General features: G+C 41.2%; 1 protein-coding gene across 1 annotated transcript; it reads right to left on the reverse strand.

Moving 5' to 3' along the window:
• Positions 1-305: 305 nt before the first annotated feature.
• LOC135932972 (duodenase-1-like) lies at positions 306-1,818 on the reverse strand. Its single transcript, XM_065470773.1, has 5 exons — positions 1,749-1,818; positions 1,516-1,663; positions 1,063-1,195; positions 598-852; positions 306-482 (listed from the first exon to the last, which is right to left on the reverse strand). Exons 1-5 carry the CDS (start codon positions 1,804-1,806, stop codon positions 306-308), a joined length of 771 nt encoding a protein of 256 aa, XP_065326845.1. The 5' UTR covers positions 1,807-1,818.
• Positions 1,819-19,529: the final 17,711 nt, after the last annotated feature.

The raw sequence follows: 19,529 nt of genomic DNA on the forward strand, positions 1-19,529 counted from the left end.
TTTTCCATGGTAAACCTGAATTTCAATAGATAGATAGATAGATAGATAGATGATAGGTTTTATAGTCATAATAAGATATTATTCGTGTACAGAAACAATATTTGAAACATTTTCTTTATTCTGCATTCAGAGCAAACACTGACAGAGGCACAGTTTCCTGTAAACACTTACAGTGTGTTTGAAGCAAAGCTTTGTGTAAGAAAACAATATTTGAAACATTTTCTTTATTCTGCATTCAGAGCAAACGCTGACAGAGGCACAGCTTCCACACTTACAGTGTGCTGATGCAAAGCTTTGTGTAAGATTTAACTTTTTCCCCACTGGAGAATCATCCTGATCCAGTCAAGGTGTTTTGAGATATCCGTATAGACATTGGGACGATCCGGATAGTTACACTGTCCCAGGTTTTCACCAATCTTCCTGTTGTAAGAAACAATACCGACAGCCATTCCCTTGCAGACCAGAGGACCACCAGAATCACCCTGTAAGGAGGAAGAATTTATTTTGTTCATGTGATACTTAATGGAGGCTGCTCATTTATTTCTCAACAACAGAGCAGTTAGCAATGACCTTTCAAGGGAAGGACAGAAAACGTACCTGACAGAATCCTTTTGGTGTGTTGTATCCACCTGCACAGATAACATTGGCAGGAAGACCACCCCATTCTCTCCAGCAGACTTGTGGGCTGATGACAGACACATCCACCACTCTCAGGTCGTCAACAGCATTACCACGAGTGTCTATCTTACCCCATCCAGCCACTTGGCACTTCTCATTTTCATTTAATGTCATTTCATGGAAGGGAAGTCGAATGAATTGAATTGTTTTGCTTGGTTGGACAGGTGTAGACAGCTAGAGGCACAGAATTAAAGAGTAAAGATTAAAAATAAGTGAAAACCATTAAGCAGTGTTACGGAAAATTTATATTTTATCTTTTTTTTAAATAAGCACTTTTCCCCTCAATTAGAAATTTGTTTTTCAGTAAGTGCATTGTAAATTCAAACACTCAAAAATATAAAACTTCCAGTGTGATGTGAGAAAGCGAAAAGATAAAAACCTTACTTTTAAAAGCATAATGTCATTTCCAGAGTTAACATCATGAAAATCTTTGTTTTTGTATTTCCAGGCAATCTGTATCACGACCTTATCAGCCCTCCTCAGATGGTGGTTACCAAGAACTACGTGTGTAGGATACCTGAATAAAATATAATTCTTAGATCATTAGTAGATTTTCTGCAGTTACATAAACAACATGATAAAAATATTAATACATTTTTATAGTTAAATTCAATTTTATGTATTCACTGAATTTATTCAAAAATTTTTATGGTTTTAGTTTGTAATGGAAGAACTTAAATTATTATTATTACATTATACAGTACTAAATATACATGTCATGTATATATATGTCATATATCTATATATAAAGATATATATATATATATATATATATATATATATATGTATATATATAAGAAATAAATAAGAAATTTCCTTGGAGGAATGATTACTTACACGTCACAGTGTGCAGCAGTCATTACAAAGTTCTGAGACACAAGAAATCCTCCACAAATATGGTAGCCTCTGTAATCCAGCACTGATGCCATATACAGCATTTCGTTGTCTGGGGCTATTTCCCCATTTATAATTTCACTTCCGAGGACTAATAGCATCAGGAGGAAACAAAATTATTAAAAAATATTTTAAAAATATTAATATTCCACACGAGTATTCATGGTGCAACTTACCATTTTGCCCGAGGAATGTCAGCGCATAAATGACCGCAAATTGTTGCAGAGCAAACATCTCGGTGGTGAAAGGCTCGATCTGTTATGTTGAGACCGATGGGTCAGTCCTTTTAAGCAGTTTGTACCGACTAACATCTGACTCTTAACCACTTCCTGTGAGTAATGTGTTTTTGAAATTTTCCACAGCAAATACTTCACTATCACTGTCAATCACAATCTGTTATATGTGCACCCCTTTCTCATTAACAGTATTGAATTTCAAACGAATTACAGCTAAATCTTCTGCTTACTGAAAAATGCTCCCTTTGTTTTTCTATGGGTGGACAAGATGCTTTAGCTTGGAACTGGAAAAACCAAAATCAAACTGAAGGGCTCAAATAGATACTTGAAGATTTTCACATTTGTTTTTTTATTTTATTTTGCAGTTGTTCGCACTAAACCCAAACAACCACCATCTTCACTCATGGCGCTCCAACTGGCATCAGCTGGAGGCCTGCCAAGGTCGAAGCTGACTGGAACAACAACAATTGTTCCCTGATAACAAGACTGTTGTTGGAGCTCTTTGTCCCTCGGCCAACTAGGCTCACTTGTTGACCTCTTCTCTCAGCTGAACACGGGATACACGCACATATCCATGTAATTGACACAGACCCCCCCCCCCCCCCCCCCAAGAAAACCCAAAAAACCCAAAGACAAAAACAAAACAAACAAACAAACAAAACCCAGATGCTTTTCCCAGCTGACGTAGGCAACAGGTCTGGACCTGTCGCCTATGTCAGCGGATGGCAGCAGGACGGGATGGCTGTTTGTCTACACCGGCTCACTCCATACCCCCACTCCGTTGCTTGTCATGTCTTTTGATGGTAAAATGTTTAGATTAATGTGCTTTATGTGCTGAGGTGTTTTTTTTCCTGACCTCAAGCTGCTCTCCTAGTGGAGCCCAGTCTGAGTAGAGTCCTTTTTTTTCTCCTCCTGTCCCAGACGTTGTGTATTTTAATTGTTTTGCTACCTATTCTGACCTGTCTTACCAATGTGATGTTTGTGTAATATATGTATGGTGTCCATTTTCACTACAGGCAACGGCAAGTGACAAATAAAGGCTTCATTCATTCATTATCAAGAGTCATGTTGTCATGCTGTGATCTTGGAGAAAGAGTAAATCAGATGATTTCCAGATGGTAGTGCAAGATGAATAAAAACCCCACTGGCTGAAATGTACCACCATTTCTTATGGATGGATGTAGACACTCATTATTTTACCTCCTTGCTGACTTCCTCGTCTATATTGAGGATGATTTCAAGCAAAGATTTCAAATTTGGATTCATGACTCCATCAGACCTGTTGCCAATGTTATCAGTGACATTTGGTCCTTTCATGGACTGATTAATCTTTTCTCAGCTTATTGAATTGACTATAAATAGAAAATAGTAAATTTCGATCTTAGAATATCACACATATGCTGAAAAATACTTTGGTTCCAGATTGTGTTCAGTTACAAGTAGGGATGGGTATTGATAAGATTTTCACGATTCCGATTCCATTTTCGATTCTGTTTAACGATTCGATTCTTTATCGATTCTCTTATCGATTCTTTTTTAAAAAGGAGAACACTAAGGTCGATTAGCTTAGAACTTTGTTTTATATCTTCTCTTTGAACAAGATAGAAATTTAGGAGTAACATGGCCTTACAAACCCAACAGTGAGATCTTAAGAGATCCAGCATACGGCTCTTGAATGGGGTGTCACAGGATCCCCAGGAAAATAAATTGTAAATGTAAAATAATAAAATAAATATTCTTCTGTAGCAATAACAAAGTATAACATAAATTATTCTGTAGCAATTACACAAGAATATCCAGTAATGTCCCTGCCTACAATTAAACACATTCACTTACCGAAAATCGGGGGCATCTGCTGTGGCAAATGGGTGCAAGCCTTTGACCACAAACTTAGTCACTGCTCGGTGACATTCTGGCCTGAAAGGAGACGCTACCGGTAGACTGCAGCGACAACTGCCAGCATCTGAGCCAGCCAGACTGTGTCTCTCTCATCATGGTCACCTAAATGCACAGTAATGTCAGGTTTTGTAATAAGGCAGATCGCGCTAACATAATATGCACTGTTAGTTGATTATTTACCTGCCGCATTAACGGGAGAGGACGTGCAAACGTTACCGCTGCTGCTGGGTTGAGATTCACGAGTCCGGAGCGGAATTAAAAACACGACATTCATTTAAGGTCATCGCGTGTTTTGTGAGCAAATGCTTTTGCATATTCATAGTGTTTCCTCCCTTAAATGAAATATCCACTTTGCAAGTATTGCAAGTTGCCCTGTTGTCATCCATTCTCGTAAAGTACAACCAAACCTTTGAGCGTTTGAGCCGCTTAGGCGCCGTGTTCCTTGCCAGGTAAGTGACGCTCCACAACGTGGTGACGTCATTCGGGGCGACTGGAATCAATAAGGGAATCGTTTGCAAAAATGGCAAACAATTCCAAGGAATTGAAACAGTGGGAACCAGTTCTCAACAAGAACCGTGTTTCGATACCCATCCCTAGTTACAAATGCTGAAATGAACATCTCTTTCTTATTTGTGTGCGCATTTTCTTTCTAAAACCAGGTTTCTGTTTGTTGTAATCAGAGCACCACCTATTTGGTTGTGGGTAGCTTTGTCCTGTTTTCATGTTTCATCTTAAACAAACATTTCAACCCACTTTCAGTATGGTATTATCACTGCTTTCCCATCAGAGATGAGCAAAACCTTTTGGTTGAGCTCTGAAAATTCCATTTTTTTAAAACCAGGTTTCCTGTTTGATGTATTTAGAGGTCCACCCCAAGGGCGTAGATTTGGTTTTGGCATTGGTGGGGACGGATGATTCAACCACCGAACCCTGCCCTGTTTCTTATTTTTTTCCTTTTTGTCTTTGCTTCTTGATAAAAAAAAAGGAAAATATACTTGCCTACATATGGTATTTTACATGCTTTTAAACCATTTAAAAATACAATCCATAGTTTTATATGTGAATTATATAATGTTAAATTACTATTAAACACATGACTGACTAAGAATTTTAGACTTTAGTTTACTTCAGCCATATTCCATATAAATCAGGTATCATACAAAAATAAAAATAGCTTCAAATAGAGTCATGACAGTAAAAGAATATGACTTTAAGGACTTAACCACATTACCTCAGTTAAAGGACACCAACATCTCTGATACATTAGCACTAAGGGAACACTGAATGACCTGGTGGGTTTTGTCCATAAAACTACTCATCTAAGATTACCACAAAGTAAAAGATCTCTCAGCAAAATTATGCAACATTTTAGGTACACTGTTGCCCCGATCAAGTCAGTGAGCTGGGATGTTTTATTCTAAACATGAACTACTGTTACAGCAACAGACATGGACTACTGGTGCCCCACACAACAACTCAATGTCCACTATGTGAAGGAGCCAAACACATGCCTGCTCCTCTTGTTAACTGATATAAACTGCTGGCATATTTGTTTGACATCTATACTACCCTCTCCTGGTGGACATGGCAACACGTTATTCATGGTTACATACAATTTTAGACTGATGTGGGCCAAAGCCTAAAACGATGTGCCAGGAGCTTGCTCTTCTCCCCGGCTCAGATATTTGAAGTTTACACAGCAACATTTTTGCCTGAAAATATGTTAAACGTTTATTTTGCGACCCAGAAAGAGTAAGAGTAATACTAAAACTAAGTAGCTGCAGTAGTGTTAGCCATTGTTGGAAACTGGAATTGGCTGGGCCAGTGTGGGATATGGTTTTTCAATTTTGTTGTCTGGAAGAAACGGAAGAAATTCGGGAAAATTGTGGCTCCGGGAGATTTTCGGGAGGGGCACTGAAATTCGGGATTCTCCCGGAAAAATCGGGAGGGTTGACATGTATGGCCTAGCATAGCCTGTAATGTTATTATGACGGACACATTTTATGAGTGACCTTGACTTTAAGTGACTTACAGGTTTCTTTGAAAAATACTTTCTTATATCCAGGTTCTTCCTTTTTGCTGCCGTCCTCCTCTCCTCCTTACAGGCCCTCGCAGTGCAGGGTTGCCGCTGATAAAACTAAACAGAGCTCCCTGAAAGGCACAGCCAATCACATTGGCCATATTTGTCACATGAGGTAGGACTCCAGTAGAGAACGTAGTTTAACTCTTTCTGCACCGCTGACAGATCTTTTTTTTTTTTTTTTTCTCTATCGGGTTTGTTTTTCTTTACTCAAAGAGATCAAATTATTTTTGGGGACAATTCAATCATCGCTGGATATGGTGGGGACATGTCCCTTCCGTCCATGCCAAATCTATGCCCTTGGTCCACCCATTTGGTGGTTGTGGGCAGTGTTTTCCGGTTTTTATGTTTCATGTTAGTTTTTTTGCGTCACTGAAATATGGAAAGTCTGATTACTAAGTGGCAGCAGCTGTCCTGTTAGCCACCTTGGCACTGCCCCTCAAACCCGCTGCACCACCCCTCCACTGCAGTGGAGACCACACCCCTGCTACACACCCCCACCGCCCGACGGAGGCTGGGGCCACATCCAGCCAACCTTTTATAACCGTTCCGGTCACCCCATCTGGAACGGTGGCCTTCCTGGGGTTCACTGCTCTCAGTGTGCGCCTCACCTCAAATTCCTGCACCACGAGGCTTAGGGTGCAGCTGCCCTCCGATGTTTTAGCTGCTGCTGCCTCTGGTCTCTTCACCTTAAAGCATGCAATTCAATTAAATTCAATTTTATTTATATAGCGCCAAATCACAACAACAGTCGCCTGAAGGTACTTTATATTGTACAGTAGATCGTACATTAATAAATACAGAAAAACCCAACAATCATATGACCCTCTATGAGCAAGCGACAGTGGGAAGGAAAAACTCCCTTTTAACAGGAAGAAACCTCCAGCAGAACCAGGTTCAGGGAGGGGCGGGGCCATCTGCTGCGACCGGTTGGGGTGAGAGAAGGAAGACAAGATAAAGACATGCTGTGGAAGAGAGACAGAGATTAATAACAGGTGTAATTCAATGCAGAGAGGTCTATTAACACATAGTGAGTAAGAAAGGTGACTGGAAAGGAAAAACTCAATGCATAATGGGAATCCCCGGCAGCCTACGTCTATTGCAGCATAACTAAGGGAGGATTCAGGGTCACCTGGTCCAGCCCTAACTATATGCTTTAGCAAAAAGGAAAGTTTGAAGCCTAATCTTGAAAGTAGAGATAGTGTCTGTCTCCTGAATCCAAACTGGAAGCTGGTTCCACAGAAGAGGGGCCTGAAAACTGAAGGCTCTGCCTCCCATTCTACTTTTAAATACTCTAGGAACAACAAGTAGGCCTGCAGAGCGAGAGCGAAGTGCTCTAATAGGGTGATATGGTACTACGAGGTCATTAAGACAAGATGGGGCCTGATTATTTAAGACCTTGTATGTGAGGAGCAGGATTTTGAATTCAATTCTGGATTTAACAGGAAGCCAATGAAGGGAAGCCAATACAGGAGAAATCTGCTCTCTCTTTCTAGTCCCTGTCAGGACTCTTGCTGCAGCATTTTGCAGCAAGAGTACAACAAAGAAGTCGTTCAGCTCCTCTGCAAGCACCACATTGCCCTCAGTCAATGTGGTATTGCCGGGTTTGTAGTTGGTTAAGTGCTGAACTCCCTACCATACCTGTTGTGAGTTGTTGTTGCTGAAGTGGTCAGTCCTCCTCTTGTACGGTGCCTTGGTGTCTCTGATACCTCTTTTCAGCTCAGATCTGGTTGCAATTTAATGCATACCTGTCACGGTTTGCCGGGGCAAGCCGTGTGGAAATTATTTAGGACCAGGAAGCGGCAGCTCAGGTGCAGGTGAGTATTTATTGACAGGGGTAGAAATAAACAGCAATGGCGGGTGACATGAACAGGAAAACCTAAACCGGGTAAAACTAACAAAACAAACCAGAACGAAGATGCAGGGAGGTCCGGGGAAATACACATGGAGAGACGCAGGGAGACCGAGGGGAAGCAACACAGACGAACCAGCAACGAGGACGAGGTAACACACACTATAAATACACACGCCAGGAATCAGGGGATGGGAAACAGGAGGGGAACACACCTGGAAGACATCACAGCTGACGAGGCAGGGGAACGTAAACAGAACACACTGACATAAGACACAGACCTTCACAATAAAACAGGAACTACATACACGTAAAGACACAGACTAACCACAGGAATACACAGACAGAAAAGCATGAACACAAACCGAGGAGAAACAGAATCAATATTACAATAATAGAAAACACAAACGCTGGGTCAAAAGGACCCAGGATCATGACAATACCATCACCGGATCAGAAAGCGGCGTCACATTGCTTCAGCAGGACCTGGACCTCTTTAGTCATCCAAGGTTTCTGATTGGAACACATACAGAGACATTTGTCCACAGTGACACTGTTGACACAGAAGTTAACATCAGTGCTCTCATATATTGTGTGCTCTTTGAGGTCCTGGTGTTCAAACACACTCCAGTCTGTGTTTTCAAAACAGTCCTGCAGCTGATGTGATTCAATTCAATTCAATTCAATTCAATTCAATTCAATTCAATTCAATTTTATTTATATAGCGCCAAATCACAACAAATGTCGCCTCAAGGCGCTTTATATTGTACAATAGATCGCACAATAATAAATACAGAGAAAAGCCCACAATCATATGACCCCCTATGAGCAAGCACTTTGGCAACAGTGGGAAGGAAAAACTCCCTTTTAACAGGAAGAAACCTCCGGCAGAACCAGGCTCAGGGAGGGGCGGGGCCATCTGCTGCGACCGGTTGGGGTGAAAGACGGAAAACAGGATAAAGACATGCTGTGGAAGAGAGACAGAGGTTAATAACAGATATGATTCGATGCAGAGAGGTCTATTAACACATAGTGAGTGAGAAAGGTGACTGGAAAGGAAAAACTCAATGCATCATGGGAATCCCCGGCAGCCTACATCTATTGCAGCATAACTAAGGGAGGATTCAGGGTCACCTGGTCCAGCCCTAACTATATGCTTTAACAAAAAGGAAAGTTTTAAGCCTAATCTTGAAAGTAGAGATAGTGTCTGTCTCCAAACTGGAAGCTGGTTTCACAGAAGAGGGGCCTGAAAACTGAAGGCTCTGCCTCCCATTCTACTTTTAAATACTCTAGGAACAGCAAGTAGGCCTGCAGAGCGAGAGCGAAGTGCTCTAATAGGGTGATATGGTACTACAAGGTCATTAAGATAAGATGGGGCCTGGTTATTTAAGACCTTGTATGTGAGGAGCAGAATTTTGAATTCAATTCTGGATTTAACAGGAAGCCAATGAAGGGAAGCCAATACAGGAGAAATATGCTCTCTCTTTCTAGTCCCTGTTAGTACTCTTGCTGCAGCATTTTGGATTAACTGAAGGCTTTTCAGTGAGTTTTTAGGACATCCTGATAATAATGAATTACAGTAGTCCAGCCTGGAAGTAATAAATGCATGAACTAGTTTTTCAGCGTCACTCTGAGACAGGATATTTCTAATTTTAGAGATGTTGCACAAATGGAAGAAAGCGGTCTTACATATTTGTTTAATATGTGCATTGAAGGACATGTCCTGGTCAAAAATGACTCCAAGGTTCCTCACAGCATTACTGGAGGCCAAGATAATGCCATCCAGAGTAAGAATCTGCTTAGATACCATAATTCTAAGATTTTCAGGGCCGAGTACAATAACCTCAGTTTTATCTGAATTAAGAAGCAGAAAGTTGCACCTGATGCACCTTCTGGCCAGGTTGTCAGTCTTTGTGGCTGGGGGGGCTCTCCTCCTAACAGGAGTGTATGCAGGGATCAGCAGCATGGACATGTGGTCTGACAAACCTAGATGTGGTAGAGGGGTTGCTCTGTAGCCTTTTTGGATGTTGCTGTGGGTTTTATTCAGTGTGTTTTTCCCCCTTGTTGCACATTTAATATGCTGCTCAGACTTGGGGAATACTGACCTTAAGTCAGCATGGTTGAAGTCGTTCATGTAACCCCAAAGGAAGGGGTTACATGAAGAGGATGTGGGACCTATGGAATCTTTGATTCCCAGCATCCACACTGACAGCGAAATAACAGTGTAGCACCTATCAGAAGAAGGAACAGCTAGGAACTGGAGATCAAAGAGGTGGAACACAAATAGTATGGCAAGGAGGAGCTAGGACAACAGGTCAGGTAGAAGATATAAATAACATTCCCCTCTCTCCACTGCAGGTGGTCTTTATCCTTCAAACTCTGTTGTTTTTTTTTTTTTTAACCAGAGGCCTGGGAGCTTGAGGGTCCTGTGCAGTATCTTAGATGTCTAGGACTGGGCTCTTCTGGACAGAGATCTTGGATGTTGATCTGTTACCATTTTTTTTTATTGGTTGACATGGTACATTTTTCCGCCAATAGGAAAGAGGTGGCTTTTTTTCATTAGGAAATGCTTTTAAAAAAATGTTTCTTCCACCCAAAAGTGACACTAGTATTCAGAACAAAAGTATCGCTTACTTTTTTTTTCAATTTCAATTAAAGCAACAGAATCACAATGTCTACTAAAATAAATGTATCACATAACCTTCCTAGTGGCCAAAAAATATGGAAACTGCAATTAACCCAGCCCTCATAAATGTGGCATCAATAGAAATCCCAGGATGATCCTTGACAGTACAGCAGGAGTCATAGAAATTGCATATATAGTGTTTAACATAGAGGGCTCAGACTCATGTCCTTAACAGAGGACAAAAATGATTTGCTGGGTATTAGGAGATTATCATCTGCCTGGGTTCTTGGCTAGCTTTGCATTAGCATGCTGTTTGTGCAGATGCTTGTCGTTTTATCAATGGTAATGCAGTTGTTTCTATCCTGGATGCAGGTTCCACTTTACCATCTCACTGTTGTCCTTTTGTGTAATAAAATATAAGGAATGTCCATATCTCCTCCATCTTCTCCTGAAACCTATCCACCACCCATCTCCGGTACTTAAACTGAAATCAGCTGATTGTAGCGCAGGGTGTCTCCATGACAATTTTTCTTTCGTTTTTTTTTCCTGCCATGTCAATAACTGAAGAACCTCTGTAAAGTAAATTATGGTATAATTATAGCTGTAATGTACTTACTGAAATTAGTACAGTAACACATCAAACTACTGAAAAATGAAATGTGATTACAGTAGTGTGTCACTCTAACATACTACACCCAACACTTTTTGAGCACTGTCACATCAATATTATTTGAATCCTAATAGTTTTATTCTTACATTTAAAAAACTTAATTTTCATCCACAGCTGTGAGGACTATAGCGCGTTACTTAGTCTTGGACCCCAAAGTGCTTTACACAACATTCCGTGGTGGCATGCTACATTATAGCCACAGCTGCCCTGGGGCACACTGACAGAGGCGAGGCTGCCGGACACTGGCGCCACTGGGCCCTCTGACCACCACCAGTAGGCAATGGGTGAAGTGTCTTGCCCAGTGACACAATGACCGAGACTGTCGGAGCCAGGGCTCGAACCGGCAACCTTCCGATTACAAGACTGTGGTGGGGCGTGGTCTGCGGTGCCGTGCAGGGAGGGCGGACGCACCTGCACGGCATCCTTAATCACGCCCGCCGAGTTAAAAACACGGGGAATCAGGGGTTGGTGGGTCGTGGTGTGATGTGAAATCAATAAAATGGCTCAAAACACTGACCCATGGACCCGCCGTGTCTCATTCACACCACACAGACAAACTGCCAATTCTTGAGCCACGATCGCCCCACCTGTGCCAGGTTTAAGTCCAGCCTGGCCCAGGGACTCCAGTAGTACGGCTACTCGCTGCAAATGCCACACCCAGGTGTTGCTGTGGATGATAACGTCATCCTAACAAAGCAGCATAAGCCACGTGTACATGCAGCACCCATTCCATGTGGCGTTGGAAGGTGGCTGGTGCTCTGAGCAAGCCGAACAGAAGTGTGATAAATTCTTAAACACCATACGTTGTGAAGAAGACTCTTGGGAGTCTGCCTGTAGCCCTTGGTTAAATCAAGTTTAGAGACAAAATGTTGCTCCAAGAGCTCATCGACACAGGGCATCAGATCAGCATCAAACTTTGACACTTAATAAACATACACAGATACAGAGTGGTGCATGAAACATTATGATAACAGTGTGAACAAACTGATCAATGTGAGTTGAATGTCACATGATCTCACTGGTATCTTCTGATAAGTGGGGTGTGGAAATAGTGAGTGTTGCTGGAAAAGGGAATGGGCATTTAGAGTTTTTGCTATTGAATTTTCTCTGTGTTCAAAATTTTTCATGCATACTGCTATACATGGAGCCATATCAAATTGATTTAAGGATGGATGTTTTTTTTAGGGTTTTTGCACAGATGCATTGTGGATACATCTCTGGTCTGATGAATAACTGACATGGAACCATTGTGGTAAAACAGATGGCATAAAAAGTGAATGTAACTACCACAGTTTTCTGAAATCTTCTTTTGAAATTTCAACATGATCACTGTCACCATCCTGGTTGCAAACAAAACAAAGAATAAAGAAAAAAGGGTTGCAACGAGGAGTGAAACTGTTTACTCAACTTGTCAATTACAAGTCATGCCAATGAGCTCAACAGTGACAATCCTTCTTTCTTATACACTTTATGACAAAGTTTTATCAAATAAACTTCATGTTTTTTTCAATATGATCAGATGAATGGGACTGAGTCCACCCACTCAGCAGGAAAGTGTTAGGTAAATCTGTGTGGCAGGCGGAGGGTTGGAGGCCAGCAACTAAGCTGGAGTCCTGCCAGGCAGAAAGCTGGTAACAATGTGGATGGGGGCAATCTTCTGGGAGCTAGCAGCAACAGCAAAATCGATGGGACTTTATTTTTTTCTAGCCTGTAAACTATTTAGATCGATAAAAAGCTATGTTTAGCTTACAGGGTGCTACATATCCAACCCAATTCAATTTTATTTATATAGTGCCAAATCAGAACAGTCACTTCAAGGCGCTTTATATTGTAAGGTAGACCCTACAATAATAGACACAGAGAAAATATGACCCTCTATGAGCAAGCGACAGTGGGAAGGAAAAACTCCCTTTTAACAGGAAGAAACCTCCAGCAGAACCAGGTTCAGGGAGGGGCGGGGCCATCTGCTGCAACCGGTTGGGGTGAGAGAAGGAAGACAGGATAAAGACATGCTGTGGAAGAGAGACAGAGATTAATAACAAGTACGATTTAATGCAGAGAGGTCTATTAACACATGTTGAGTGAGAAAGGTGACTCAAAAGTAAAAACTCAAGGCATCATGGGAATCCCCCAGCAGCCTATGCCTATTGCAGCATAACTAAGGGAGGATTCAGGGTCACCTGGTCCAGCCCTAACTATATGCTTTAGCAAAAAGGAATGTTTTAAGCCTAATCTTAAAAGTAGAGATAATGACTGTCTCCCGAATCCAAACTGGATTCAGGAGACTTCCATAGAAGAGGGGCCTGAAAACTGAAGGCTCTGCCTCCCATTCTACTTTTAAATATTCTAGGAACAACCAGTAAGCCTGCAGAGCGAGAGCGAAGTGCTCTAATAGGGTGATATGGTACTACAAGGTCATTAAGATAAGATGGGGCCCGATTATTTAAGACCTTGTATGCGAGGAGCAGGATTTTGAATTTCATTCTGGATTTAACAGGAAGCCAATGAAGGGAAGCCAATATAGGAGAAATCTGCTCTCTCTTTCTAGTCCCTGTTAGTACTCTTGCTGCAGCATTTTGGATTAACTGAAGACTTTTCAGGGCGTCTTTATGACTTCCTGATAATAATGAATTACAGTAGTCCAGCCTGGAAGTAATAAATGCATGAACTAGTTTTTCAGCGTCACTCTGAGACAGGATATTTCTAACTTTAGAGATGTTGCGCAAATGGAAGAAAGCAGTCTTACATATTTGTTTAATATGTGCATTGAAGGACATGTCCTGGTCAAAAATGACTCCAAGGTTCCTCACAGTGTTACTGGAGGCCAAGGTAATGCCATCCAGAGTAAGAATCTGGTTAGATACCATATTTCTAAGATTTTCAGGGCCGAGTACAATAACCTCAGTTTGATCTGAATTAAGAAGCAGAAAGTTAGCGGCCATCCAGGTCTTTATGTCTTTAAGACATTCCTGCAGTTTAACTAATTGGTGTGTGTTATCTGGCTTCATGGACAGATAGAGCTGCGTGTCATCTGCATTGCAGTGAAAATGTATGCTATGTCTTCTGATTATGCTGCTCAGACTTGGGGAAGCATGTATAATGTAAACAGAATTGGTCCTAGCACTGAACCCTGTGGAACTCCATAATAGACCTTAGTGTGTGAAGAGGACTCTCCATTTACATGCACAAATTGGAGTCTATTAGATAGATATGATACAAACCACTGCAGTGCAGTACCTGTAATACCTACAGCATGTTCTAATCGCTCTAATAGGATATTATGGTCGACAGTATCAAACGCTGCACTGAGGTCTAGCAGGACAAGCACAGAGATGAGTCCACTGTCAGAGGCCATAAGAAGATCATTTGTTACCTTCACTAAAGCTGTTTCTGTGCTGTGATGAGCTCTGAAACCTGACTGAAACTCTTCAAATAAGCCATTCCTCTGCAGATGATCTGTTAGCTGTTTGACAACTACTCTTTCAAGGATTTTTGATATGAAAGGAAGGTTGGAGATTGGCCTATAATTAGCTAAGACAGCTGGGTCTAGAGATGCTTTTTGAGTAAGGGTTTAACTACAGCCAGCTTGAAGGCTTGTGGTACATAGCCGATTATTAGAAATAGGTTGATCATATTTAAGATTGAAACATTTTATTTTTTTCCCTAATTGTTAAAATGTTATTTGTGAAAAAGTTCATGAAGTCATTGCTAGTTAACAGTAAAGGAATGGTTGGCTTAACAGTGCTCTGACAGATGTTTTATAACATCTGAAGCATTGTATACTTAGTTTACTATACTTCAGATATGTATATATACTCTGAGGCCCAAGGACTCAACAAGATGCTGCTGGCTCTGATTCACTGCTTTGAAATCAGTTACAATCTGTGGATTTGTGGAAACAGAGCTAGCATTACCAAGTAACCTTAAGTAACCTCTGTGGTATTGTTAACAGTTTAAGTTTTTCTTACTAACCGCTTTGACCAAAATGTGGGACATAGAGGAGTTAGAGTGGCGTATGAAGAAACCTTTAATAAGTAATTTAGACGAAAGCATTAATAAGGGTCAAATCCTGCTATGCTCAGTTTAATAAAACAGGCAAGTTGAACAGATTATCCAATCTCCCTGTGCTTTTTTCTTTTCTTTTCACTTTCTTATCTCTCAGCTGCTCACAGGAAGTAATTAGCTCTTCCTCATCCAGGCTCCGCTGGAGTTTCTTCTTGTTAAAAGGGAGGTTTTTTTATTCCCACTGTCTATATGTACAGAATTCACCTGCTTGCTGCATACAATGCTACTACTGCACATTCACCTAATGTATATAATATATAATGTTCTTCCTCTCTCCCCCCTTTTGCACAAGTCGAGGAGAGTGTCAGGTTACATTTCACTGTGTGTTATACTTGTATAACTATGAATGTGACAAATAAAGAATCTTGAATCTTGAATCTCTATATACTGAACACCTCTGTCTGGTTTCCTTTTCATTCCATTCTGGACACATTTGTTACCGGTCCCCACACTCACAGCCGTTTCCACTTTCTTCAATTTACAATAATAATTATAATAAATTGTATTTATAAAGCGCCTTTCAAGACACCCAAGGACACTGTACAACAGATAAGAACACATAATAGAACAATGACACAATGAAAAACAATAAAACAAAAGCACAAGATAAAATTAACAAACAGTGGGTTCACCGTGAATATGCAGATTTGAACAGATGGGTTTTGAGTTGAGATTTAAACTGGGGGAGAGAACCAATGTTTCCTTTATCTGGGAGTAGAGAGTTCCACAGCCTGGGATCAGAGCAGCTAAAAGCTCTGCTTCCCATGGTGGTGAGGCGGAAGGAAGGCACAGAAAGCTGGATAGAAGAAGATCGAAGTGAGCGGGCAGAAAAGGTAGTGCTTAACAGGTCAGAAAGGGTAAGGCGGTGCGAGGTTATGAATGGCCTTGAAGGTGAGCAGACGAAGTTTGTATATTATCGGGAATTTCACTGGGAGCCAGTGAAGTTCCTGAAGAACAGGGGTGATGTGCTGGTAGGAGGGGGTTCTGGTGATAATGCGAGCAGCAGAGTTCTGAACCAATAGAAGCTTATGGAGGGATTTTTGGGGGACACAATGCAAAAGAGAATTGCAGTAGTCAATAACAAGACTGTGGACAAGAATGAACGTAGACTGGGTGGAAAGAGAAGGATGTAATCTGTTAATGTTGCGTAGATGGAAATAGGCAGAATGGGTGAGATTACTGATGTGAGATTTATAGGAAAGTGAACTGTCTAGGATGACACCAAGGCTCTTAACCTGAGGAGAAGGGAAAACTGTGGAGTTACCTAAAGTGAGTGAGAAATGGTTCACCTTCAAAAGGTTGGATTTGGTGCCAATAAGGAGGATTTCAGTTTTATCCTCGTTGAGCTTTAGAAAATTAGAGCTAAACTAGGATTTTAATTCGGAAAGACATTCTGTAAGGGAGGAAGGTGGGAGGGAGGAATCAGGTCTGCAGGAGAGATATAACTGGGTGTCATCAGCAAAACAGTGAAAGTGAAAATCAGATTTGCGGAAAATGGTAACTAGAGGGAGGATATATATTATGAAGAGAAGAGGGCCTAAGACTGAACCTTGGGGTACACCAGAAGTGACCGGGAAAAGGCGAGAGCGGAATGATTTCAGTTGAATAAAGTGGGAGCGGTCAAGGAGATATGATTGAAACCAGGCTAGGGGTGTGTCAGAGATGCCGAGAGAGGAGAGTCTGCTTAGGACAGAGTGAGAGATGGTGTCGAAGGCTGAGCTCAGATCCAAAAGGACGAGAATGGTGAGAAGACCAGAGTCAGCTCCGATTAGAAGATCATTAGTGACTTTAAGTAAAGCAATTTCTGTACTGTGACATGAACGAAAACCAGATTGAAATCTCTCGTAGATATTATTATTAACCAGGTGTGAATGAAGTTGAACTGCAACTACTTTTTCGAGTATTTTAGAGATGAAGGGTGGATTGGAAATTGGACGGAGGTTGTTAAAGTTTTTAGGGTCTAAAGAAGTTTTTTTCAGTATGGGAGTGACTGAAGCAATCTTGAATAAGGAGGGAATGATACCGGTGGTGAGTGAAGAGTGGATCATAGCAGAGATGAGTGGGAGTAAGGAAGAGAGGCAGGATTTCACAAGCCCTGTAGGCATAGGGTCAAGATGACATGTGGCAGGCGTTGATTTACATATAAACTCAGAAATATCAGATAAATCAGGAAGATGAAAAGTGAAAAATGGCGCAAAATAGAGAAAAGGTTCTGGAGACGGGGTAGACACACCATTTGAACTGAGTTGCTGGTGGATGTTATTGATTTTTGTAGTCCAGAACAGCATCAAGGAGTCCGAGCTAACCTGAGCTTCAGCGAAGGATTGTGTACATAGCCCGTTCCCTTCCCCTGCCTGTGTTCCCCGGAGACCCTCTTCCTGTGCCCCCTCACTTGTATATATCCGCACTTGGTGTTTGTGTGTAAATAAATTGTGAACTTTAGTGACGGTCTGCCTCCGAGTCTCTCCTGAGCCTGACAGAGTTACAGGTTTCAGAAGAATAAAAGTGTCGTGATAAAACATTGCGGGGTTGAATTAGTTTGTTGAGAACCGAAAACAAAATCCTTGCGTTACCCTCATAAGAACTGATAATACCTGAGTAGAAACTTTGTTTGGCCTTGTTGATGGAGTCTTTATACTGAAGTACATGGTATTTGTAGATTTCTGCATCAACAGTTAAACCAGATTTCTTGTATCTACGCTCTAGCTGCCAAGCTTTGGCCTTCAATGCTCGGAGGTCAGAGGTAAACCAGGGAGCAGAGCGAGCGAAGGAAACAGAGTGAATTTTTACAGGAGCCAGAGAATCAAGAATATTGAGTAAACAATTATTATAATATAACAACAAATCATCAGGAGTAGAATAGAAGTCCGGAATCTGAATATTGTAAGTGAGAATGTCAATATCAATGTTCTTGATGTTGTGGAACAAGATGAGATGGGTTGGTTTGGTAGAAGAACAGCTGAGAGTGAGGTTAAATGAAAGGAGGAAATGGTCAGTTATAGGAATTTCAGCAGCAGAAAGATTTGAGGGAGTAAGACCAGAACAGCAGATGTCCATCCGTTATCATGGTTCCGAAAAGGTAGACGTCTTCAATGTCCTCGATCGACAGTCCCGCCAGGCACACGACCCTCCAGGTGAATCGGGCTCCCCGGAGCCCAGGCTTCTCGCTGAGAAGAGGGTGTCAATTGCATTCAGGGACCAGTTGATCAAAGCCATAATTCCTCTTTTAGGTTTTAGAGAACAGACAGTGAGAGTCTTCTAGGGTTAAGTAGAAAGTAGGCGAGACTAGACAAGGACATTGAGAAGCCAAGCAGGAAAGCTAAAGGAGAGGGAGAGGGAGAAAAGTGCGACCACCTTCGTCAAGAGCCAAAGTAAGAAGGAATTACAAGCACCACCTTGATTTTTCCATTAATATATTTATTCCCTTGAAGATCAGACCAAATTACGTGCTCAAACTTTTTAATTCAGCTTTCATCTTTCTTTTTGTTATTATATTTGTAGACTTGCTTTTCTGAACTCAATAAAAGCTGCTTTTGGATATATCGTCCTCACATAACAGCCACTAAAAACAAACCATTTTAGAATATAATTCATTATTGTAACCTACTTGAAGTACAATTAAGTACAATTAGAGAACTTTTCTGTGAATTTTACGTGTTTCTTTCGTGAGGTATTTCTGCTTTCACAAAAAAGGAGCAGTTCTAAAAACCATTCTTACAACACCTATTACTGTTGGCACCTAATAATTGGCCCTCCATGATCCAGGCTCTGCTGGAGCTTTCTTCTTGTTAAAAGGGAGTTTTTCCTTCCCACTGTCTATTAGATCGATATGATACAGCACATTAATTTTACTGAAAGTAGCTGTTCATGACATCACATCTGTGAGACAGTTATGAGTATGAGTTGTGTGGATTTTATTTTATTTTATTTTGCAGGAAGCTCCACTTTTTTGGACAGAACATGGGAAACATAAACAAAATTATTATTGATGTAACTGGAAATATTACAAAGGATTGTCATGGAAGTTTTTTAAATAAACTGCAAACGCTTGATGAGCGTCTTTTGATCTGGTTTAATCACATGCTACAGCATGGAGAGAACGCAGCCTGGTAAGACGCCCATGCTGCTGTCTCTGAAGAAAACAGCGCTTCTTTAAATACAGGGGTAGACAAAAACATTCCACAGCTCTTATGTGTTGCCCCATCACATGAGCCTATACCTTCAGCTCTGTCCTTCAACCTTCCATTCAAAAAAGAATTACGACTATGTTTTCCCACTTAGCCATCACCTCCTTTCTTCTAGAGATAAGCAGGAGGGCCCAAAGTTTTATATCTACAAGAGGGCCATATAAAATAAGTAAACATACAGAGTAGCGCATTAAACATCATGAAAACAGTGTGAACAAACTGATAACACTCGAATGTCTCATGATCTGATTGGTTTCTTCTAATTAGTGGGGTGTGGAAATAGTGACATTTGCTGGAAAAGGGAATGGGCATTTAGAGGATTTGCTGTTGACTGTTCTCTCT

Source organism: Pelmatolapia mariae, linkage group LG5 (assembly GCF_036321145.2).
Source record: "Pelmatolapia mariae isolate MD_Pm_ZW linkage group LG5, Pm_UMD_F_2, whole genome shotgun sequence".
Lineage (NCBI taxonomy): Eukaryota > Metazoa > Chordata > Actinopteri > Cichliformes > Cichlidae > Pelmatolapia > Pelmatolapia mariae.

Coding starts and splice junctions, on each gene's coding strand:
- LOC135932972 (XM_065470773.1), bottom strand. CDS start 1,806: ATGTTTGCTCTGCAACAATTTGCGGTCATTTATGCGCTGACATTCCTC. Junction 1,664..1,748: donor GACATTCCTCGGGCAAAATG/GTAAGTTGCACC, acceptor TGATGCTATTAG/TCCTCGGAAGTGAAATTATA. Junction 483..597: donor CACCAAAAGGATTCTGTCAG/GTACGTTTTCTG, acceptor TCCTCCTTACAG/GGTGATTCTGGTGGTCCTCT.